Raw genomic sequence first — 24,730 nt, forward strand, 5'->3', positions numbered from 1 at the left:
AATGCAAGGTTCAGGATACTGTCAGTACTGCCACTGAGGTAGCCACTTACTAGGCATCTTCCAGGAGCAGTTCTGGCTTATAATATCCACAACGACCCTTTGAGGTAGGTGTTTGCATCATCATTCCTGTGGAGGAAATCTAGGCCTAGGAAAATCACACAATTGGTGAGGGAGAAGAGCTGGCACTGGAGCAAACTCAGGCCCTGCGGGTGCCTAAGCCCTCTCAAGCTTATATCTCTCTACTCCTCTCATCTGTGGGTCTCTTGACTAAACACTTTCTGGGGCATTCATCCTGTGCATGTGCATGCATACATCCGTCCGCCCACACAGCCACAGGTGTGCATAGCTCTTTGGAGAGAAGAATTCTGGCTGGATCCTGGTTCCTGGTGCTAGGCACTGGTTTAATAAGTTAGTCAATGAGGGGATAAGCCTAGACATACGTTGCTGTGTCCATACCTGAAATTGTGTCTCCTTCACGAGGGGCTGCAGGTATAGGCACGCCCTGCCTCTGAGGGGATATAAACTTGGGGAAGAGCAATATCCTGTGGGCTTTTGAGCTGCACCTGCTGTGGTCCTCCCGGCAGTAAGGGTATCTATCATGATGCCTTGCATGTCTAAACTTTGCCTGTGATGTGCCCAAGGCCCCAAGGGTCATTTTGCTGCAGCTGTCCCAGTGCCAACCCCACCACCCTTTCTCCTCACCTACCCAGATCCGAAAACTGTTGCCTCAGCCAAGCCCCGCAACTCCAGGGCAGGGACTGAGCCCAAGTTCTAAGGCTGAGTTTGAAGCAGAGCAATTTGCGTCAGTCTCTTGGCCAGATCCCCTAACAGCCAGGGAGGGGACACCTTGTAAATGTTTTGGGAAAAGGGAGCATGGTCCTGGAGACTGGGGAGAGAGTCACTTGCTCCTAGAGATTGCCCTGGCCCTCTCTGTCATTGCAACATCCGCTCCCCTAGACAGAGTCCTCACCTGTCCTCCCTCATTACCTGAGGGCTAGGTACACACAGTCAAACAGCAGGTATTTCTGATTTTATTTATAATATAAAAATGTTCAAGTGTCAACAGTCAGGTGTTCCGACATTTCAGGGCAGGGTTCCCATTTGTTTCTGTTAGGGAATTACTGTTTTTAAACAATTGCCTTTTTTTCTTTTTTGTGACAAATTAGCATTGGATCCAGTTTTAGGGTTGGGGAGGTCAAGACTGGAGAAGGAACGGAAGTCATAGGTGGATTGGGGCCTGGCTGTGAGAAGGAAATGATGTAATTTTATTGCTAAAGGGGAATAGAATACACTGTGGAGTGGCTCTTCTCGGTCCCAGCGTGACCATGCATCCAATCTAAAGAATCTGAAATGCAAAGGACATGCAGGCATAAAATAGAAAAGACGGCCTGTAAACGAAGGTGCTGCAGAGGACAGAGGGCGTCCTGGAGGCCGGAGGGGAGGAGGAGCCGTGAACATTGGGCCCCTGACAGAGCTACCCCCTCCCTGGGCCGGGGCTGTTGGGGAAACCTCTTTATCTGTTCTCTTTTAGCAGCTGTGAGGAGTGGGAAGGGTCCCTCCCCATTCTGGTTGCTGTCGCTGGGCCTTTGTCTCTCCCTGACACCAATTTTAATTCTAAGCTTAGGATCCTGCCCTCTCCTCGCAGGGGGCCCAGGACTCCAGATCTGGCCGGAGGGGGCGGGGAACAACTTTTGACCTCTGAGTCTCACTCTCCAACCCCCGCTTTCCCTCCTTTTGCTCATTCCCCACCAACTTGGGATCCACCCCTATCCAACTTCGAGCAGCCTAGACTTCTCTCCAGGAGCCCCAGAATAGCGTACAGCAAAAGGCACCACAATGTAGGTTTCTATTAAAGAGTCAAAAAATTGGCCCATCTCTCTTTTTTTTTTGTTTCTTTTTTTTCTGAAGCTGTAAATCAGGATGTTACATATAAATAGTTTCCCTATAAAAACGTCTTTGCCGTTAGCTAGTATTATAAGACAATTTTTGCTAAAATGAAAATAAAACATTTTGTTATACTTTTTTCCTTTTATAGAAAATAAAAATATTTTTATTTCTGTTTTGCCCTCCTTGCTCTCTCCGGTCGGTGGTCTCTGTCTCCGTCCAGACAGTGGGGCGCGCGGGCGGGCCGGCAGGCGGCGAGGCGGCAGGGCGACGGGCCCTAGAGGGGCGCCGAGTCCTGCTTGGCCCGCGGCGGCGGCCCGCGGCTGTGTCTGCTGCTGGCCCGTGTGCTGTGGCTGTCCAGGGAGTAGTAAGTCCTGCTGTCGGCCGCCGGGCACAGCGGCGGCGAGTCCGAGCGCAGCGCGTCGTGCGCCGCGCGCAGGCCGAGGAAAGGCGTGCTCTCGGCAGCCAGCGCCCCGTCCGCGTCGTCCGCGTCGTCGTCCGAGGCCGAGCCGCAGCCCGAGCCGCTGCTCAGCGACAGCGAGTCCCGCGCCGCGCGTGCGCGCTGCGCCGCCAGCCCGTTGAGGCGCGAGCGGCGCCAGCGTCGGGGCCCCGCCGACGTCCTGCGAGACGCACCGCGCGCGCGTGGCCGCGGCGGGGGCGGGGGCGCGCACTCCTGCGTGGTCTCGTATTCGTCGTCCTCCGGGATGCGGAAGGGGCTGGCGGGCAGGCTGCCCAGGCTGCCGCCCAGTGCGCAGGCCCCGCGCCGAGGCCCGGGCCCCGGGGCGGGGTAGTAGTAACTGTCGTAGCTGCGTTGCATGTCCGCGCCGCCGGGCCCGGGCCCTGGCCCGGGGCCGGGGGGTGCCTGGTGCCGCAGGAGCGGCTGCTGCTCCGCCAGGCGGTAGTTGATAGGCGCGGCCGGGGGCAGCGAAACGGCGTGCGCTGAGTTGGGTGATGTGATCTCGAAGGTTGGCACCTGTGTCGCCAGCGAGTAGTGGAAGTCCACGGGCGAGAGACGCGCGGGCGTGGTCAGGGCCGACACGTACCTGCGGGGGAGGGAGAGGCGTGGGCTAGGGTCTCGGGTGGGAGAGTCGGCGCAGCCCCACCCGGAGTCACCTTTTTTGCAAGAGAGTCTGCCAGTGAGTCTCAGTGGCTCCATCTCCTGCCTGTCTCCTTATTGTTACATGCTGATAACCATCGCGATGGTGGGAAGATTCTAGAAATGCATTGGGAATGAATTCGGACTGTAGCAGTTCTCCGTGAACAGTCACTTGCTATGGCGATATCACAGTCATGGGTTCAGGCTGGGACACTGTACCTGTCTTCTCTAATACAGTAATTATATAAGACTCTTAGGGGCATATTATACACAAACTGAGACACAGGACATAGGTAGAAAGTGGAGAACTAGCTTTTGAACTGAAGCCAGGCAGGAACCACGGCACATACTGCCCAATTCCAGAATTCACTAGTCCTAATTCAGATACCCCTGTGATCTGGACTCACTGTGCCCCCTAGGTCAGCCCATGGCTCATGGCTTCAGTGAGGCTCTCTCTCCCCCCATTCACTGAGGTATGAACTCATGAGCTCCCACTGAGCCACACTACTACAACCCTTTTAAAAATATCTTGAGACAGGGTCTTGCTTAGTTGCCCAGGCTCTCCTTGCATTTGGGATCTCCTGTCTCAGCCTCATAAGTAACTGGTGTTACAGGTGTGTGTATACTACACAAATTCCAATCGTAAAGCTGAAAGCTGCCTCAGGGAAGTAACCACTCACACCCCAGGTCAGGTCCTCAACCTCACTGAGGTGTCTATGCCTCGACCAAGACCCCTTGTTTCTTCAAAAGTTTGTCCTTGCCAGTATCTCCCAATATGGGTCCCGGGTGCCTGGCCCTTTGTCCGCCTGTGAGGCCATCAGCCTCTGCTTTAGGATATGGAGCATCCACTTCCACGGTCCTCTCTCAGCACAGGCAGGCACTTGCTTGCTCTCTGTAAACTAGCCCAGTGTCTCTGTTTTTCTTGACGCTCCCCTGCTGGAGGTCTGATCAGCCACCAGGTTCTACCATTCTCTCTTCTGGAGTGCACTCTCCACCTTACCCTGTGGCATTGGCCACTTTGTCACCCAGGGTCCCTCCTTCACTCTATGCAGTTTCTAGAGTAATCTTTTAAAAGTCCCAGCTCCGCTGAGGAGGCTCTTCTGTTGAATTCACCCAGGCTCCCTGTTTGGACTCAACTTCCATGCTCCCCACAGCCCTGCTCACCAACTATGTTCTTCAGTGACTGCTGGGACAGCTTCTATGGTGCTCGGTGTCTGCAAGGCTTTCCTTGCCCATCTCTGTACTTCTCGCTTCCTCACCAGTTCGTAAGGAGCCCTAGTTCTGTGGCTACTACTGGTGACAGTGGCAACAGGAATGAAGTAAAGAGCTCTGTGTATATTATCTTGGAACCATGCACATGAGGTATTGGTGCTCCCTGATCTACAGCGAGGTAAAGGTGCAGAGGGGTGGTGAAGTCAGGCTGGAAAGATTGATCTTGAAAAACCTGGCTGCCTTCTCGAGCAGCTGGACTAGGTTTCTCTTACTTGGTGTGATGCCCAGTGCTTAGTACTTTCTGTAGGCTGCTCTGAGCCTCAGTAGTCTGTGCCTGGGTGGGAGCTCTTCAGGAGTAGGACCAGGTAGGCCATCTCTGGATGCCCTGCCAGGCCTGGCTGGGAATATGGTGAGTGGAGCGAGGAGGCCATCTGCTCCTTTACCGCCTCCCCATCCTGGAGCTCTTCCTACAGAGATCCTTCTAGTCCTTTGCTCCCACAGACCTGACTTCAAGAGGGCCACCTGGGGGCTGAGCAAAGTGGGATTGGGAAGAAGGGAAGTTTCCTGGTTCATCCTGCATCTGTTGTTCAGAAGCCCAACAATGCCTCCTCAAACACTGGGGCCTTGTTGCTGATGCTGCCAGGGTCAGTGAACAGTCTTAGCTTTTATCTGTCCTGTACTGGTCAGTGTCCTCAAAAGCCATCTCCCTTCCCACCATCCAGTCTATTACACCTTTGTATCTTTCTGCTTCTGCAGGGACAAGGGTGATCTAGATGATCCGGGATAGGCAGCCATAAGGGCTAGTTGCCTGGAACAGCCCGTTTGTTCCTGTGCAGTTATTAATATTCCTTTGAACTCTGACAATTGCCTCGGCAGGAAAGTTAAGCTAAAAGTGGTCTCTCTACAACAGGGTCCACTGGCCCAACTTGTGGTCAGTCCATCACTAACTTGCTAAATGCCCCACAGCAGACTACTTAACCTACTGAGACCTTGTTTGCTCTCCTGAACAGTGGAGACAAGACTCTCTTAGTGCCTCTGAGATCTGAGCGCCACCTCTAGCCAAGGTGGGCCCAGGTCCAGGGGATTAGGACTGACCTCTCACTGTGTGGGGAGTCATGCAGGGAGTCCACGGAGTCATGGTAGGGTGGCATGGTGGCCCTGCGCCCCTCCTCCAGGCTGTATGCTGCCACCCGCCGAGCGCGGGCCTCCACACACGCGGGGCTGTTGCACTTGCTGGTGCCCACTGATGACAGCATGATGCCCGACTGGGAGTCAGAGGTCAGGCTCTCAGATCGCTCCAGGCTCCATGTGTGGCTCTCGTGTCTGGGGAAGCCAGATGGGGCAAGGTGAGGGGTCAGGGTGGTCCAAGAGGTGTGTCCATGGCCACCCCCTCCCTGGCTCTTTATTCTACGCTGGGCTCCCTTGGCTCACTGGTGTTTCCACTGTAGGCTCATGGAGTATGATAAATATTGGGAGAAGGTGGGCTGGGGTCCTGTGGATGGTGAGCTGCAGTGTGTACAGTCATCTTCCTCTCCTTCCCAAAACCAACACCCTCAGCCTTGCCTCAGAGTCCCTGCTTGCCGTGGTCCTTAGTCCCCACCTTAGGAGCCCAGCCCCAGGGGTTTACATGTGGGGCCCTGACTATGCCCTGGTGCTCCCCAGGAAAGAGGGCCCAGCCATATTATTTCTTGAGCTGCCTGAGCTTTTATGCTTGTGTGAACAGGCCACCCTGGTTCTGATGAGAAGGCCCTGGTGGACTCTGATTTCTGTGGCAAACTCAGGAGGTATCAGATAGCTCTGGATGCTGGAATGAAAGGACAGGAATCTACACGTTTCTGTGGGCTGTGGCAGTGCCCACCTGTGGCTGGAGGTGGGCGTGGCTGTGGAGCAGTGGTGAGAAGGAGAGCAGGAGTGGCTCCCAGAGAAGGTGGTCTCAGTTTCCCTCCGGATGACGTGGTCTGTGGCTGGCACATTCTTGGAGATGTACTGAGACAGACAGACAATTGGGGTAGGAGTTAGTGAGGGGACCACATTGGCTGTCTTTCCCAGTGAGGATGGGAGAGTGACAAACACTGAGCTCTAGGTTGGGAGGTGATCCACTAGGTGAGAAGTGACCTGCTGTTGGAGCGATGATGGCCCTAGTAAATCAGCCCCCTTCACTGGAGACGAGGCCAGCCATCCTGGTGTGTCAGTGCCTAGCAGGCTAGCGATGGGCTGACTGCTTCCCTGGTCTTTCCTTGCAGGGGGCATGAGAAGGCAGGGTGTCCATCAAGGGCTCAGAGGGGTGCCTGGAATGTCACTCACGTCTGCCATCTGGATCTCCTCGGGGTCCAGTCGGGGGTGGCTGGGCCCGTTGGCCAAGCTCCGGTTCTGGTGGGCTGGGCACATGTTCTGCCGGAGGTGGTTATGCATCTGCTTCCGCTGTTTTCTGCACAGGGGAAGGGTGGATGAGCTTTCTTTTTTTTTTTTGTCTTTTTCATTTTTATCGGTACCAGGGATCGAACTCACGACTGCCTGCTTGCAAGGCAGGTGCTTATGCCGCTGAGCTAAACCCCCAGCCCCTAGATGAGCTTTCAATTTCTCCCACAGTGAAGCTTCCTGTGTCTCTCCAGTGAACCTGAGTGGCAAAGAACCCCACTACTTTCTAGCTGTGTGACCCTGGGAAAGTTACAGAAACACTACATGTTTCACTCTCCCCTCTGTAAAATCATTCCAAAGACTAGTGACCATTAAAGGTGTGTAAGCTGTTCGTGCACAGTGCTGACACCCTGCCTGTCTCATCTTTCATTCATTCATTCAGTATTTACTGAGGTTTTTACTGTGTGCCAGACCCTGCTTTGGAGCAGAGAAGAGAGACATGATCCCTGCCTCCCACAGCCTAAAAGCAGATGATAAACACATACATAAAGGAAGTAGATATTTTCAGTAAAGTTTTGTGAAGAAAATAAGATGGTGTTATGACTGGTGAGCCAGGGCATGTGGGATTACTTTATATTGGCATATTTTAAATGCCTGATAAATCTGTCTTATGACAAACAAATCTAATCATGTGATTCCTCTGTTTAAAACCTGCCTCTGGCCCCGGCCCATTTCCCCCTCCGCTCTCCTAAGCGAGACTCTCTTGCTGCACTCTCTACTCCCACCTGTCCCCGCCCGCCCGGGACAGCCTGCTTCTGACCCTCTGCTCTCTCAGGCCTCAGGCCGTGTGCATGCTGGTCCTTCACCTGCACTTCATCTCTGCGGCTTCATCTGAGAACTGCCAGCTCCCGGCCTCCAGCCTGAAGGCTGCTTCCACAGCAAACACCTCCTTCCCTCTAGCTGAGGTGAGGGACCTCCAAAACGTGTCCTGTGACACGGACTGATTGCTTAGGATGTTGGCTGGGTGCCTTTGAGGTGCCTGGGGCAGGGCCTGGTGTCCGGCAGGCACTAAGCATGTGCCCTGAATGAGTAAACGCAGCCGTGGTCAGAATACAGTAAATGCAGAGGGGCTTGCTTTTTCCATATTTTTTTTGTAGAGGAAGTATGAGGCTTGAACTCATGACCTTGCACTTGCTAGGCAGGCGCTTATGCTGCTGAGCTAAATTCCTGGCCTTTTCTTTATACATCTTGGACTCAATTTTTTCTCTGCATCCAGTCCTCCCTCTGAGTTCTCTGAGCCCAGACTCCCTCCTTACTTCCCACCAGCCTTTCTGATCCTAGACTTATCCAAAGGGAGGCCAGTAGACCTTAGATTGTACTTAGTCTGGACTTCGTCTTAGAGGTTCAGTCCCCAAAGTAATGGCTGTATCTAGACTCTTAGCCTTCAGATATGACCAAATGTGACAAATACGTTTTTCTGTACCATGTCACTCTGCAACCTTCCTTGGCTCCCTGCTGCCTGCAGACTCCCTAGCTCGGCCCCAAGGCCCTGGGTATCTGGGTCCCAGCTATCTTCTTAGCCTCTTGCCCTTCTTCTTTGACTTTGCCCCAACTAGTCTGGGCTGGTCCTACTGCAGACAGTGGCTTCACCCATCTGCTTGTCTTTCAGCTCAAGCTGTCCCACCTGACTTCCCCCAAGTCCCACTGCCCCCGCAGTCCTCAAGGGGTGGGCCGGCCCCACCTCCCTGTGCTCTTGCTTCAACTGTTCCCAAGGTGGGGCCAGGCAGGGCTTTGAGGCCCCTGCCTTTTCTGGAATGCAGCCTTTTGGTGCTTTTTCCTCTTTCTCCTCAGCGCCTCCCACCAGACAGCCTGTGCTCTAGGAGCCTGTGGGATCAACTGTGCCTTCCTCCCAAGCCCTCAGTGTCCTGTGAGGTGTATACCAGGCTTACTCCCGTTAGAGCTCAGAGAGTTTCCCTCATTTGCAAGGTCACATGGGACATGGCAGAGCTGGGTTGAACTCAGACCCACCTTCTTCCAAAGGCTGTGCCCATGACTCCCTTTGCGCCAGTCCTCTGGTACTGTCTCCCTCTTATCTGGCTCTGCTTCCCAGCCCTGCCCCTGAGACGCAGAGCTATGGAGGCCAAGGCTTGGCAGTGGGGTGTGGTGGGGGGTGTCCCTCATAAAACATCTTGGAGGCCATCCCCTGGATTGTTCTGTCCTTGGCCTGAGCCCCTGATACTTACTTTGTTTTGCAGTAGGCGACCACACAGACAATGCCCACCACAAGTAGGGCCACGCAGATGCCGGTGATGGTCAGGACCCTCTTCTGGTACAGCTCCTCAGCTTCTGCAGGGGCAGAGCAGACGTGAGGGGTGGAGCAGGAGGAAGAGCCCATGGGGTGTGGGTGCAGACATCCCTGCCCCAGTCTAGGCTGCCCTAGCCCAGGTCCCACCTGCTGTGACTGTCCTGTCCCTCCTGCCTGCTCCTGGACTTCCTTTTTCTTTCACCCAACCCGCCCCCCCCAACTCTTGGACCTGGCCACACCCTCCCAGACCCCAGGCCAGCCCTGAGCGAGTGAGTGAAAATGCAGGGAAAGGAAGGAGGTGGAGGGAAGTGAAGGTCCCAAGGCCACCACGCAGAGGAGGGCAGCCCAGCCTGGCCAGCCTCCTGCCCTACCCCACGGGGGCCTGGCAGCCAGCTACAAAGAGCCCAGTGGCTGCAGAGTTGTTCCTCATGGTGGTGAACAGAGATGTTGGGCAAAAGGCTGGCTCAGCCGCCTCTCTTTCCTAAGAGGAGTTGGTGTACACCAGCCCCAGAGGCTGGACTTAGGAGGGATGCCAGGGCCAGGAGCAGGTACAAGCAGATAGGGTTCAGGAAGGGTGTGGAAGAAAGACTGTCTGTCCCTCAGCCTGGCCAAGGTTTTGGCCTGGCCCACTGCATCCTCCTATCCCTGCTGGTCACAAGTCCATCAGCAGCAACCTGGTGCCTATAGCTGCCCTTGTGAGCAAAGAACAGCCCCTTCCCTTGCTGGGGAGACGAGTGAGACTGGACATGAAACCCTCAACTCTCCTCTCTACCTTCCATGCTTGGTGGGGTCAGTTCATCCGTCTACAACAAAGATAGCCAGGAGGAAAGAAAGGAGAAGGTGCTAGCATTGGCCATGGTCAAGATCCTAACGACAGCCCACTCGCTCCCACTTCAGGCTGGCCCCTCCACTTTGCCTTCTCCCGCTGACTCGGTGGGTCTCTCATGCCTTGGTGGAGCCAAGGCTTGTGGCATCTCCCATGCACAGGTACACAGACCAGCAACCCCAGGGCCCCCAGGGCCATGTACACTCTCTCCAGGCACAGGCACGTCACTAGCTACCTGCTGGAGTCAGGATGTGCCCTTCCCAGACATTTACACATGGACCACACACGCTCCAGCAACTGCACACACTCAGGAGGCTAAGCTCCTGTCAGGCGGCTTCAGTCAGACTTCCGCTGCACATCCCCATGTGGGCTCTGTGTCTGCAGTCCTGCGTGCTCTCAGTCCTCAGAGACCACTCTGGTCATGGTCAGTGACACCTCCACATTGTCAAGTCTCGTGGTCATCTGCCTCTGTCCTTCTGGTGCTCACAGCCCCCAGCCTTTGTGTAGTCATTCTCTCCTGGGCCTCCTCCTTGGAGCCTACCTTTCTGGCTTAGTGGCTGCTTCCTTCTCCACTGTTTGTGATGGAAGGTAGGAGGCCCCCGGGCTCTTTGGGCTCTTTCCTCCACCTTCCCTGTCTTTATGCCCTGTGCTTAATGATCTCATCCAGACAGACTTCAAATCCCAGCTGAAGGCATTCTCACTGCTTTTGTCTTCTGCCCTGGCTTCTCCCTGTCCGTGTCAGGGATCCAAGTGCTGCAATTCCTCACCTCTTTCCACACCTGCTCCCCTGCTCACCCCATCTCATTAGCATAGCACCTGTTGTTCTGTGGCTGATGCCCCAACATGAACTCATTGTTATCTGGTCCCCTTTTCCCCAGTGTCCCCTGATACCTGATCCATCTGCATATCCTATCAGCTCTATATTTTAAGCACACCTTAGATCTGACCATCATTTCTTCCATTTCTTCTTTTTTTTGACTAGGAACTGAATCCTGTACCTTTGCTCTAAGATATACCCCCAGTCCTATTTTATTTTTTGTTTTGTAACAGGGTCTTGCAGAGTTCTCGGGCTGGATCTCAGGCTCGCAGTGCTGGGATTACAGGTGTGTGCCACCATGCCTGGCTCATGATGATCACTTCTACTGCTTCCAGGTTAGTCCAGGATGATGCCCCCTTTTACCTGGAGATGGTCACTTTTTGATAGGACTTTCATTCCTCCTCACCCCACCTCGACCTCTGGCTGCCCCCCAAAGCTACATTTATTGACAACCATAAAGCAAATCATTTTAGTCTTCATAGAAACTCACAATGGCTTCTCCGAGTAATCTGATAAAACCGAGGCCTTTTCATGTTCTCCAAGGCCCATGATGACCTGGTCCCAGCCTTCCTTTTGGATCTCATCTATGGTCCTCTCTCCCATCTGTGGGACGCAGGGGCGCTGACAGTCTCTGTCCACTGAACAAGGCATACCTTCGCCAACCACTTGAGCCTCTGCTTGTGTGTCCCCTGCCTGTACCCCTGCCTCCAGTTGCTTTCAGGATTGACTACCAAAGCCGTTTTGACCACAGAAGTTCTCCCTTGCAGCCATGCTCTCCTCTGAGCTCATGGCCTCAGTTTATTTTCTGTATAGCACTTACTGCCACAGATGCTTTTCCTATCTGTTCCTGTCTCAGGAACAAAGGAGTACAGGGACGCCATGTGACTAGTAGGTTCTGGTGTAGAGTGGATGTCTATTGCATAGGGGATTAAGTACACACACACACACACACACACACTCCTTTGCAGATACAGACACACATCTACGTATACCACGCTCACTGTGCTCCCTGGCAGCCCAGCTATAAGTACTCAACACTTAGCGCAATGACATCCTGCTCCTCACAAGTGCCCGATTCTCTAGCATCCTGCTCTGCAACCCAGGTGCAAGGTGGACACATTCTCCACGTGCCAACACACACATGCTCGTACTTGCAGATTCAACCCTGTTTCCTGCCATGGTATGGAGCCCACACAGCCTCCACCCTATCCTCTCCATGCCACTGCAGCCTGCACACAGATACTAACATGCAGACTTTGAGCCCTGCCTTCCACTGAGAACAGCTGGGCCTCCCCAAATCTGCTGTGAGAACGGCCTGGGTATTTCTGCCTCAAATCTGAGGCCCTGCCCCACAGAAGCCCCACCCCTGAGCTCTGCATGTCTCCTGCTGTGACACCTCCAGACATGAGACCAGGGCAGAACCTCCCTGGAAACAGGTACAGAGCCAGAGATCTGGAAACACTAATCCTCAAAGAGTCCCAGGGAGTCCTTCAGGGGCCAGAAGGTATTTGGGGGATTCTGTGTTAGGAGGCAAGGGGCAGGTACCAGAGGCCAGCCCAAGCCAGACTTTTGCTGGTCTTGCTCAAAGATGCACACACATATCATCATGGGAACAGACCATAAAGGGGCTGACAGTCTCAGGCAGATGGCAAAGCCCAGCAGACAGACATGGGGCGGGGACAGAGGCAGAGGCAAAGGGAAGTTATTAGCTACTAGCTTGCTGCAGATGGAAAGTGATGGAAATGGAACTGGGAAAAGGACACAGCAATAAGGTAGGAGGGAAAGCAATGCCTTTCCGCACAACTCCCCAAACCGGGCTTCTGTGGTTCCCCGATACTGGCCCTCCAAGGGGGTGTGTTCAGACAGGTCCCTCTCTCCCCTCTGAAGCCATCGAGTGCAAAGCCCAAGGACCACCCCCACTCACCTCTTGGCACAGGGTCTTCCCTGTTTGGGAGGCTACTACTGTGTATTGGTGGGGTACCCTGCTGTTAATGAGCTCTAGTCTGCCCCCAAATCAACATAGTTTGTGCTAGGACATCTTGACTGGGAGAGGGGAGATTTTTAGAATCATCCCCTTTTCAGTGTGGAGAATCAGCACCCAGGGGTCAGTCAGAAGCCGTGCGGAGAGGTGCTGGGCAGAAGGCGCGGAGTGATACATAGAGGTTCATACCCTTTAATTCAAATCCAAGGTGCTCTGGCAGTGCAGAAGAGAGGAGGGTGAGAGGGGATGAGGTGGAGGGAGAGAGACGAGAAATGGGAAAAGGGGAGGGCAAGGGAGAGAAGGAGAGAGAGAGAAACGTTGGTCAGGACTCTTCAGACACCAGCAGCCAGCCTGTGAGGTGAAAGCAGGTTAGTAGTGTCCCCTCCCAGCCTCCTGAGCTCCTTCCCTGGTACCCAGTCCCCAAGAGCCTCAAGAGGGATAGAGAGAGGCAATGTTAGAATTGGCAGGCAGGGCGTGTTCTTCAGAGATGAGCAGTGGATTAGTACTTGGGGGTTGAGGAGGGGGGCACAGGCACAAGGATCAGCTAGCCAATGTTCCCTGGAGGAAAGGGCTACCGGGTGTGGGGCGAGGCGGGCCCTGTCCACTCCTTCTAGCTCCAGCACCAGCCTGTTAGCACTCTCAGCTTCCCAGAGACAGCCTACCCGGCTCACTTGTAGGGCCCTTTCTTCTGTTCAGCAAGAGCAGACTTCCCCAGACTGGCTAGGTGTCCGTGCTCTTTGCCCATCTCCTAGAATCCTGGGAGCCTGGGGCAGCAGGAGCCTGGAGAGGACGAGACTCCAGGCCGCGTGTTACCACTCCCTCTTCCAGCCCTACAGGGGCTGGCCTAAGGCCCCCATGCTTGAGCTCACTACTTAGAAGATCGTAACACAACTTGAAGAATGAGAAGAGTGTAGATTCACCGGAGAACTCCTGACATAGCCAACACATTCATTTCTGAATGTGAAATGTGGGAATTCAGGGCTCTGCTGGGTAGATACCCATGCCACTGAGAGGTTAAAGGCCCCTGGCCCAGGGGCCAGCTTTTCCACTGAAGTGCTGTGTGGTCATCAGTGACAGTCAACCTGTCTAGGTTTCTGTGTCTTACTTAGTTGTTAAGCGATGATCAGCCCTGGTCATGAGATTCTGGGAAGTTTGCAAACCTGGCAATCATCCAGGGAAATGGCATCAGGCTTGGAGCCCAGTGATCTCCATGGTGTTATTAAAAGTTCACTCCTCCTTCCACTCTAAGGTGCTGCTGGCACTGGCCTACAGGTCTGAGTCTCAGTTTCATTTCTACTTTACTCAGTGGATGTGGGTAAGCAATAGTTTCTGTTTCCTCTTCTGTTGAAAGTATCCATACACTCATTGTCAGAGCAGATGTGAGCAGGCCTGGTGGCAGGAGGCTCAGAACGTCATACAAGGGTGCCACTGCCAGCCTGGATCTGCTCCCTTTCTGCCTCCACAGACGCATACTCAGTTTGGTGACAGCCGGGATGGATATGACATCGTGTGTGATGTTCTCATTTGTCACCAAGGAAGGGGAGCCCAGGCAACCAGCGGGAAGTCCTGAGCATTATCTACCCCTGGGCCTCTACCTCTGCTTGCTAAAAGGGATCCTAGAGAGTTCTACATTTGGCAAAGGGCAGAAGAGCCGAATGGCTCTGAGTCAGGGACTAAGGTGCTTCTGATTCTGAGAGCCTTGAGGTAGATCCCTCGCCCCTCAGTTCTGTGCAGAGATCGCTCCAAGGAAGCACTGATATTGATCCTGGTCCTCTGAACTGGAGCTTTGTCTTCTCCTTTGCCTTCTTTGCAGTTTTGCGTGGCAGTCTGAGACAGTCACCCCAAGTAGTCTGTTCACTCTTCTAGGGGTGGCTAGCCAGGCCCAGGAGATCGACAAACTTGACAAACTCAAAAGATCTCAGGGCAGGGCATACAGTAGTTAATCCTGGAGCCCAGGGGACTCTCCAGGAAGCTCAAGGGCACTCACATTGTTTGAATGGTCAGCCACACCCCGCTGAGCGAGAACAGCTTAGCATGACCACGGCACCCAGGGTATTAAGAGCTGGCCTGAACCAGCTTGGCCAAAGATGTTATATCGTATGAGACAGCTGGGGCACAGTGGTGCCAGGGTGCTTTTTCAGGGTCACACAGAGAACCAGGAGGCAGAAAGAGAGACTGGAGGTCAGGTCTGTAGTCTCTTAGGGGCTAAGCTGTGGCTATTTAGTTCTGGGGCAGGCCCAATGGGCTGTTCCTGGGAACAATGACCACTTGACAAGAAAGCAAAGGCTCCCAAAAACCCTTTGAGAGTTTTCTTCTGTCTCTCATCTAGGAACCAATCATAGTAGTAGCAGCTTCCAGGGCTCCTGATGGAATGCTCTTTGAATCAAAGACTAGTATTGTTTAGGGGAACCAGTGGTGGCTCCCATAGTTAGTAAGGTCACTGAAGGCTTGCTCAGTCACCAGATAGGCAGTTTTTCCCTGGAAGCATAGGAATGGATTCTGAGAGCCTTAGGGCTGTGTCTGTCCCAGTAAAGAAAGCAGTCCCCTACTCAAGTCAGTAGTCTCCTACTGTCTGTCACTCAGCCACTAAGTCATAGAAAGGTTCTATCAGACAGAGGTTTACATCAAACCAGTAACAATGGCAACCTGAGGCTAGACTCCAAGCAGGACCAGGGTTCTCAGGTAGTATGCACATTCCTCATCCTGAACATTTCCCATGACACATAGGCATAAGGAGCCTACACAGGAAGGCAGCAATACGTGTGCAGATGTGAGCATGCTCCTGTGTTTGCAGGTGTGTGCGCTTATATTTGTGCATGTGTACAAGTCTTAGTCCACACTCATGTGATGCGTGTGTGTGAGGGTGTGGGGACACTGGCTCCTGTGTTTACATCTGTGCATGCAGTGTGAGGCATGCTGGTGTGTGTGTGCATGTGCGTGCAGGCATGCATATGCATTCACATGGGGGTATCCACAGAGAGTGGGCTTGCCAGTGGAAAGAAGAGCTTCAGAGTCTATTGGGATCACAGGCTCCATTTCCTTGGTCTTTGCAAAAAGCTTAGTGTTGAGGTGGTTTGGGTGGGCTGCTAAGGTCACAGACTTTGCTGGGGATGCTAAGAGGCAGCCTCCAGGGCCTAATGCTCCCCCAGCTCTCCCCAGTGCCAGCTATAGCTGGGACAGGTATTACATTGCACTCGAGAGCACCATGGCAGGTGCTCTGCTGAGAGTTTTACATGCATCACTTCATTTCATCCTCCTAGCAATCCTACAGGCATAAAACCCCCATTTTACAGATGAGAAAACAAATCCAGAAGGATTAAAGAAAGCCCCAGAACTAGTAAACCGGGCAAGTTACAATCTTTTCCTCAGAACTGGCCACTGGCCACTTCAGGGAGCATGGTACACTGCCTCTGCAGTCATTATCTGCTATGGCAGCATGTGAGGGGCTCTCTGGGAAAGTGCTTTAAGAGCACGAGTCCTTTGTAGAACGGTAACTGTAACTGTACAGGTGACATACATGGGAAGGCCAGGGGCTGGGCTGAGGGCTGCATCGGTAGACTCTTTTATAGGCTCCTGGGTTGACCCTCCCAGCAGAGCCAAGCTGAGAGCTGAAATAGCCCAGCTGGCAGAGAGGCTTTGGACAGTGGCCCGAGTGCTTAAGGTTCTGCTGCTGTGATTCAGAACTGCCTGTCCAGAACAGCCCCACTAGCAGAGAGGCTTTCCGCCAAAGGGTGGAAAGGGACACAGCCCCGACCGCCTTTCTCACCTGGCCCACATTCACCTGGCTGTTCTGCCCCCTCCTGAGGTCCGTGTTGCCCTGTAGTTCTCCATGTGGCCTGGATCTGAAATTCCTCCAGAGCCGGGGCTCTAGAAAATTCTTTTTCTTTTCTTTTCTTTGTTTCTTTCTTTCTTTTTTTGGTGAGATTGAACTCAGGGTCTTGTACATGATAGGCAAGCACTCAGTACCACTGAGCTACATTCCCAGAGAATTCTGTTGGGCCAGAACTCCCTTTCCACAGGACCTTATCCCTCCAACCCCACCCATGAAGGTTTCTATGACTGGTTCAGGTTTAAGAGTACCCCTCTGGGGTTTTGTGTGGTGGTCTGAGGAGACCAGGAAGGTTCATCTCTACATCCTGTGACCCAAACCACCCGAGCTATCAAAAAGACCCTGAATCCCACTTTGGCATTTCCCAGAGTTCTATTCCCAATATCCTGATCACTTGGGTAGTCTGGTTCCTAATTCCTCATGGGGCCCAGCTGTCCACCCTCAGACAGGGGGCATGGGTGGGCAGGAACCTAGTCTGTTCTGCAGGATGGGATGGATGACATGTTTTGGGCTTGGCAGGCCAAGAGACCAGAGCTCCAAACCAAGTCCGCAACCAGACAGTGGCCTTTTGCTCGGCTTCACCTCCACCTGCTAGTGCTTGAAGAAACTGCTCTCGGACCCTAAAGTAAGCACCTCACAATTCACAAAACTGTAAACCAGAGATCTCTGATTTTAGAAGTGGGAAAAGGAAATCCAAGATGGGGATTCAAACCAGAGAGGTCCTGGGAAGAGTCACCAATTGCCTGTTGGTTTTTTATTCCCTCTATCTTTCTGCATCAGCAGCAAGTCCCAGCCTACCCCATCCTGTAGCCACACAAATGTGTCTGGTACTCATGGAAATCATTGTGCGGGGTCCTGTTCTCCCTCAAACTCTCCCCCTCCCCTCTGTAGCCCTGTACCCTAAACCAAACACACTCTGGCTGGACCAGAAGACAGGTTTTTGAGACCTGTTTCTCTCTCTCAAGCATATCAGCACACACATACACACCCTCCCAACCTGGCCTCATTAGAAACCTGACATTTTCAAACAGCCTCCTGAGGCAGCAAAGGGCTCTGTAAATGCCTCTGCTCATTCTGGCCGGGCTGTCTGGCCCTAGAGGTGGGGAAGAGGCCTGGATATGGCCCCACAGAGAGAGGGAGAGAGAACTCAGCACTGCTGTATCCAGGCAGGACAGCCAACATGTTGGGTGGTACAGAGGGCAGAGAGATGTATTGGTCTCCTCTGCATGGGCTTCTGGTGAGCAATTAGGATTGAAAGGAGCCTGGGACACCCCCGTTTACCACCCAGTCTTAACAAGAAAGGCCCCATCCCTCCCACGGGGGAAGACTGCCAGTCACCAGGGAAGAGAAGAAATAGAAGAAAGAGACATACTGGAGAAGTTGACCATTGCGAACTGCTGACACCTGTCCCCGGTGTATCCCACAGGACACCTACCAAAAGAAAGAAAACCAGAAAGAGAGAGCCAGGATAGCAAGACGCAGGCATCGCGACACCGTGGCACAGGCTCCTGCCAATGCCAGCCGGGTTTCTTGCCACCGTTACCATTTGTACTGATCTTGCCATTCTGCCCCTTACCTGCGGCCCTAAACTTTAAACCCAAGGATTAGGCCAAAAATGAAAAACAAAGCAAAACAAAACAAAACAAAAAGAACTAACGAACCAAAATACAAAAAAGAAAAGAGAAACAAAACAAAACAGCCAAAGATCAAAACAACCAACACCCCTGGCCCTATGCCCTACATTGGGGGGACTGCACCCGGAAGCTTTCTAAGGAGCAGGGACTTGTGTTTGTATCTTCAAACATACTTTGCTTAGGATCTGGCATGTACAATCGCAAAGGCAGTTTCTCCAAACATCTCTGTCCGAAGAATCCGTTTGGACATCTGGAGAAGGAAAAGGGGAAAAATCACAGAACAAACTGGCATCATCCGCGAGGCTAAGGTTAGAAATCAAAGTGCACAGTGATGAATGAGAAAAACCAAGTCAGGCACTTGGGGTCACACTTGTAGCTGGAGGGGCTGGAGTAGGGGCTGGGTGGAGGGCTCTGCAATCTCACAAATCTCTCTAATAGATGTGGCTCCGTGGGTGTGGGGAAGGTGGGGTGGGGCGGGGAGGAGGATGATTTAGGGAAGTAGGGTGGGCTGGGAGGTTACTGACGAATTGTACTACTGGCCATGGAGCTTTCCTTCTTACCTGCCTGGAGCCCCAGAAGCCAGAACTGTAGCTCCTTGGTGCCAGGCAGACAGCCATAAAGGGATACCAAGTTCTTGGGAGCCACTCCTTCTAGACCTTTGGAAGGATTTTTTTCCTGTGCTCTGGGCAGCTTTTCTTTTTCATGAAACATCACCCAGAAAGCTCAAAGCAGAACTGTGGAAGGCTGTTCCCAGACTGTGTGTCCATGACAAAAGTGACCTAGGAGATGTTTGATCTGTTTTCTAAAAGAGTTCCTGTGGCCAAGTAAGTTTAGGGAATTCCTTCCCAGGGCTTTTTATAAGAGGTGCAGCCTACATTAGCATAGGAAGGGTTATGAAAAGTCTTATAGGAAGAAATAACTGGAATTTCTAGTATGTTTCAAATCCGTTTGCACATGGAGGGCATTTTTTAGAGGAATTCTGTAGAACACAGTTGGAAGAAGGCTGCTGTAGAGTAATAGACATAGGGAAAGCTTAGTGAGGAAGGGAAAACTGGAGAGGAGCTGACCGTCATGAACTGCTGACACTGGCCCAAAGCCGGCTTTCTGACTGGGGTGCAGGGGGAGTTTGGAGCAGGCTCCCTGAGCGACCCAGGAAGCCTGCTCCACATTGGAAGGCTGCTGGTAGCCACTCTCCTGCCCTTTCCTCCTGAGCTGCTCTGCTTCGAGGGCCTGGCTCTGTCCTGAACCTTTCTTGCATCTTGGCTGGCCTGTAGTTCCAAGACACCACCCACTCCCATCTCCCTGACCTTGTCCTTATTCCCAAAGTACACCTCCTTCTGCTCTCTGGCTGCCACTTCTTCCTTTAAGGAAGTCTCTGTCTTGCAGATTTCTGGGAGACATGCCCAGCCCTGTTACTCTTCTGAATCTCAGCAAGGCCAGCTAGCTAAGGAGAAGCCTATGGATAGGGCTGGCCTGACCCCTTCCCAACATCTCTCTACTCAGTGGTGGGTCTGTGGTGCCTTGGCCCGTTCTCTAGGAAGCTAGGGAAGCCCATCATTAGTGTTCCTTCAATAATAGGCCACCCTTCAATACTGATCAACCTAACCTTTCCCCCTTTAGCCTTCTCATGTATACAAGCAGCAGAAAGGCCCTTGGACTTCCCAGTACGAGGTGACCACTGGCTGTGATACTCATAAAATCCTGTGGCCTCAAATCTAGGAAGTGGAGAATGAAGGTGATTGGTGGGTAAAGAACTTCAGACCTCAGTGGCTTCCCGGAGGGCAGGAAGGAGGAGGGTCACTGCGGGTTGAGAGTGTGCATGCAGTATGCCTGGCTAGAGGGGATGAGGGCTGAGTAGTATCTGGAAAAGGTGCTGGTGACAGGTTGGAGGAGGGGGTCCCTTATCAGTATGGCCTGATCCCTGGCCTTGTCCTGAATCATTTTAGCCCAGGAAGATGGAGGGAGTGGCTAAGGTTTTCCAGCCACCTCTCGTCAGGCTTACCTCCTCTTCCTCTGCTTGGACACTGATGTGGGGAATGGGGACAGAGGGGGAGAAGTGATTTTTTTTTAAACAGAAGCACCTTTGGAGGTGGAGGATAAAGACCCAGGAAGTTACCAAGATGATTTTGGGAATTCACAAAGGAGTAAGAAAGAGATAGGTTTGACTGTGTCCAGTGTTTGGGATTAATCTGGCTCTTGGGTGATTCAAGATGGGAAACTAGCATATGTACATGTGTGTGTGTGTGTGTGTGTGTGTGTGTGTGTGTAAAACAGAGAATAGGAGAGTTCAGGGGCAGGAGGTGACAAAGGGACAATTAATTTCCACTGCTGACAAGCAGGACTGCTGTCTCATGATTCCTGGAGACCGATGACAACTAAATACATTCCCTCTGTCCCTGATTTCTTTTTCTTTTTTTTTTTTTTTTGTCTTTTTCCTTTTTATCGGTACCAGGGATTGAACTCATGACTGCCTGCTTGCAAGGCAGGCGCTTATGCCACTGAGCTAAATCCCCAGCCCCCCCCTCTGTCCCTGATTTCACACCCAGTGTGGCCTATTCTGACTCGTTCATCCTCATATTTTTTATGGCCAATGAGTTGCACAACTCCAGTGGCACCACTGACACCACCTATAATGCAAATGTGCTTCCGGAGTTGTGCATCTTTCTGGAACTAGCCTTCCTGGCATGAGACAGTGTTCGTCTCCTGTGGAACAAAGAAAGGTCCTGGGGGATGGGTGGCGTGAAGGATGGGAGGACTGGGAGCCCACGCCATGCTCTGAGAGTACCAGCGCCTTCAAGAGGCTCCAGATGCTCCCATTTTTCTCTTTAGTCCTACTTGTTTAGGCTGGGGTTTCTTTAGGGTACACACTAAAATTGGACCCGGCTCTGTGGTCTCTCTAACCTGCCCCCAAAATCAAGGTAACAGAGTCCAGAGTCTGAACTCAGCATAGGTGGGTGTGGTTCCCACTCAAACTCTGAATTTCAGGGGCAAGAGGACGGGGCAGTGAGTAGCAGCCTTCCCAGCTCTTCCTGCTAAATCATCAGCTATGACTCTGGGAAGGTCTGTACCCAGGGCTGGAGAAGAGCAGGTGGAAGAGAGGGGGCAGTGAGGAGGGCCCACGGGCTGCATCTGGGGTGACAGAGAGGTCAGGACCTCTGCATTCCCCCTTCCCCACCCTGCCTCCCGGGCCTCAGTTTCTCCTTTTGGTAGCCTGGGGATAATGCCATGTGTGCTGCCCTCACCCAGGGGGGAGGAGAGGATGAAGGATGAGGGTGTGCTCCAGGCACTGGGAGGAGCCGGGGGGGGGGTTCGGAGTTCATGGAGGGCAGGAGGAGATGTGTGAGGATGAGCAGGCAGATGGGCGTGGGCTGGGGGAGCAGAGGGATGGGGCATGAGCTGATGGGAGAGGGAGGCATGCCACTGGTATGTGCACAGGGCTGGAAAGAGAGTCTTGTTCTGTCATCATCCCCTGAACCAGTCCCCAAGAGTCACGCACCAACCGTGCTCAACAAACACACGGAGAGAAGAGGAGAAAGCAGCGAGAGGAAGTGTGGGGGCCCTGTCTGGCCCAGACAGGAGACAGCCATCTTGATTTGGACCCCCATTTTCAAATCCCCTGAGGTTTTCTTTCTTTCTTTTTTTTTTAAACAACAACAACAACAACAAAATTCAGTATCAGTGACACTGTTCCTTTTGGCACTGAATTCTAGAAAAACGGGAGGGTTACGGAGTGTGCCTGCTTTCCAACACTCCCTGCAGGGCTCTGAACCAATACACAACAACAAGGGTAAGAAACCAGGAAGGAAAACTGAGTTTTATAGAAACTGGAATGAAACTGACCAATGTAGTTTCATTATCCAAGCTAAGCGGAAATGCAAAAAAATCAAAATAAAAAGTAAACAAACAGCACAAATGGTAAGACGTGAGTTCCATTTCCTAATTTCTTTCCTTTTTATTCCATCAGGTGTCATCAGGAGCCCCGAGAGGCCTTCCCCCCTCCCTCCCAGCTCACCCACCACCAGAATGGCCTCTGGGCTCTGCCCGGCCCCCTCCCCCCTGCCCTTCTCCAGCACAGCTCTGAGGACCAGTCTCCACCGGGATGTGTCTCTCCCTTGTAGGCAGACAAAGGGAGTCTGGGAAGTCAGTTCCAGGAGCCCTGGACTGGGGCTGACCCAGGGGCACTGAGTAGCTCTGGGTAGAAAGTCTAAGTTCTGAGCAGTGAAGCCAGTTGGCCTGGCGGGAAGGGGAAACAGGGCACCCACCATCTTCACAAGGAAGGGCTTAGGTTCCTTGGGCTCTGTCGCTCTTAGATTCATCTAGGCTTCTAGGGGTACAACCTCGGAGAGCCCACACATCTCACCCATTCTTCTCCTACACGGAGCTCTAGCCCCAGGGCCCTCCTTGGCCCTGGCATCTGTCCTGGGGCACTGAGCCTTTTCTCCCTGGAGCCAGGGCTGACTTCAGGGACAATGTTGGATGCCTTCAAGGGTCAGGGATTCAAGGGGCTGGGAAAGAGGACAGGCCTAATGTGGGAGACAAAGAAAGGAGATGCAGGGGTGCTCCATCTCTGTGAGGGATTCCAGCACTCCTAGGAGTCTGCAGCAGATCTGTTCCAAAGAGCTCAGAGGATTTTCAAGGCTAGAATGTTCCCCACAGTCTAACAAAAAAGTGACCCCCCCGCCCCCTCAGAGGCTGAAGAAGGGAAAGAGAAGGGCTGAGGTCGGGCTGAGCGCTTCCCTGGAGAACCTGTTGTTGTTCTGGGGCCAGCCCCTACTGATTGGAATGGGGGAAGAAGGGAGGGATGGCGGCAGGTGAAGGGTGGGACCAGGGAGGAAGCAGCCAGGGAGGCCAGCTGGGGCCAGAGCCACAGTCCTGCCTGGCAGTGCAGCTAAACTGCCCTGTACTGAGGGTGAGTGAGGAAGCACAACCTCTTGTGACTATGTCTTTTGGTTGTGGGGTCTTTAAATGTCCTGGCCTCACTGCCAGGCCCACATTCCTAGGAGGGCTGAAGCCAAGAAGGGGGGTGCAGATCTGTCCTGGGAGGCCAGAGGCAGGAGAGCCAGAAGGGCTGAGTCGGACCTTGTCTGTGGGGAGCTCAAATGCCTCTCTATCTGCATCTCCACCAGCACTTCGGTTGCCTTTGCCCAGATGCCGGGGGAATGGGGCAGCTTTGGCACCTTGCCAGGGCCATAGGCTCAAGCTGCTTCCAAAACCAAGTTATTTACTTGACGCCCTTGTCCCTCCTCCCCCTCATGTAAACTCTGTCCAGGAGCTCTTGGGGCCAGCTGCCCAGAACATCCTTCGGGCTGGGACAAGCCCTCCTGACTACCATTCCCCTATCTACTACCAGGATCGGTCAGTTCTGAGCTCCTGGGCCACTCTGACCTCCTCCGTAGGGCCACACCCAGAGAAGGGTGCCTTGCTGGCACCCCTCACTCCTGGAAAAGGGGCTGGAGACTAAGGAGCACAGACAGCACCCAGGGCACACTTGGATACTGGGTCCTGTGGGCCAGGGACAGTGGCCAGATCTGAGGTCAACATGGGATTCTGGAATACCCCACTTCTTCCCTCAGGACTTCAGGAGTGGGACTCTGAGGCGCCAAGGGCTCTGGAGCTTGTGACCTGCCTGATCTGTCAGGCTCCTCAGTGCTGGGGGAGATGCAGCCTAGGACATGTCCACTCAGAACGTATTTGGAGAGTTGCTGATAGATGGGAAGGAAAGGGAGAAATAGAGATAGAGATAGAAACAGAAAAAGAGAGACAGAGAGAGAGAGAGAGAGAGAGAGAGAGAGAGAGAGAGAGAGAGAGAGAGAGAAGCTCAGTGTCTTAGACTGGCATCCCTATGTTTCTCTGGGGTGTTGATGAGAGGTGAACAACAGGAGATGGAGGCAGGTGGTAGCCTAGAAAACTGGGACAGCAAGAGCCCCTGTGCCCCTTAGAGCTTGCATGTCCCTATATGCTAGAAAGGGTTAGGAAGAGGGGTCAACTTCTTTGTCTACAAACCCTGGGGACCCTTTGCCAGTGACTTGAAGCCCGCTTTTCCTGGAGCCCTCCATTCTGCCTCAGCACCTCCTGCCCTGCCCTCGTCCCCATGCCCACCCCCTGGTCACTTACTTGCAGGAAAGCTGGTTGATGCCTTCGATGTAGTAGCAGACACCTCCATTGACACAATAGGACTTGGCTGTCTCGTTGCACTTGCGGGCATGCCCCGACCAGGATGACAGGGTGGTGCTCACTGAGGGTATGAGAGACATGTGCCAGTGACCCACTGAGACCACCTCTGGGTCCCTCTGTCACGTCTCATCTCAAAACCAGAAGATCCCCAGAGATGGCAGTGATGGATGAGGAGAGATGGTCTAGGGATCCCTCTTGGTCACCAACAGGGCAAACGGGAGGCCATCACAAGCTCTGTCTGCTCAGTGTGCCCCAGCACCTACATTGTGGGTAATCTTTCTAAGGCCAGGAAAGCCTTTGTTGTTTTGGAGTGAATGAGAAGGTAGCAAAAAACTGTTTCCTCTTTTGGAATAAAGGCTCACCCCTTCCCCTTCCTTCCTGTCTTCCCCAGGCCTCCACGGTAGCTGGATGAGGCGCTGCTGTCTAGTGGAGGGGACACTGCAGGGTGGTGTCACCTGCCTCTTGCACTGTGGACCAGGGCATGGCTGGAAGGGAGTGGGGACCAGCACTTGAGCTCACTGGCGTTTTGGTCTGGAGAGATGTTGCAAACTCTATCGGCTACTCTCTTCCATCCTTCTTTAGGGCTGGCTGGAATGCTACAAGGCCATCTATGC

At 53.2% G+C, this 24,730-nt stretch overlaps 1 protein-coding gene across 3 annotated transcripts in view; it reads right to left on the reverse strand.

The window, feature by feature from the left end:
* Window positions 1-1,015: 1,015 nt before the first annotated feature.
* The window catches only part of Nrg2 (neuregulin 2), a 190,684-nt gene continuing 166,969 nt past the window's right edge, over window positions 1,016-24,730 (reverse strand). Inside the window, exons 4-11 of one of the 3 annotated variants that reach the window (XM_063232190.1) lie at window positions 24,057-24,177; window positions 17,681-17,739; window positions 12,669-12,692; window positions 8,794-8,896; window positions 6,497-6,620; window positions 6,051-6,178; window positions 5,288-5,515; window positions 1,016-2,927 (exon numbers count right to left, since the gene is read on the reverse strand). In XM_063232190.1, coding sequence (XP_063088260.1) covers window positions 2,162-2,927; window positions 5,288-5,515; window positions 6,051-6,178; window positions 6,497-6,620; window positions 8,794-8,896; window positions 12,669-12,692; window positions 17,681-17,739; window positions 24,057-24,177 — 1,553 coding nt within the window. In that variant the 3' untranslated portion in view covers window positions 1,016-2,161. Of the gene's footprint in view, window positions 2,928-5,287; window positions 5,516-6,050; window positions 6,179-6,496; window positions 6,621-8,793; window positions 8,897-12,668; window positions 12,693-17,680; window positions 17,740-18,115; window positions 18,193-24,056; window positions 24,178-24,730 lie in introns of all 3 variants that reach the window. The other 2 variants (XM_063232192.1, XM_063232191.1) reach the window with 2 other exon arrangements.

This window comes from Cavia porcellus, unplaced genomic scaffold, assembly GCF_034190915.1.
Source record: "Cavia porcellus strain 051 isolate PalLab524CR breed Dunkin Hartley unplaced genomic scaffold, mCavPor4.1 scaffold_21, whole genome shotgun sequence".
NCBI classification, from domain to species: Eukaryota; Metazoa; Chordata; class Mammalia; order Rodentia; family Caviidae; genus Cavia; species Cavia porcellus.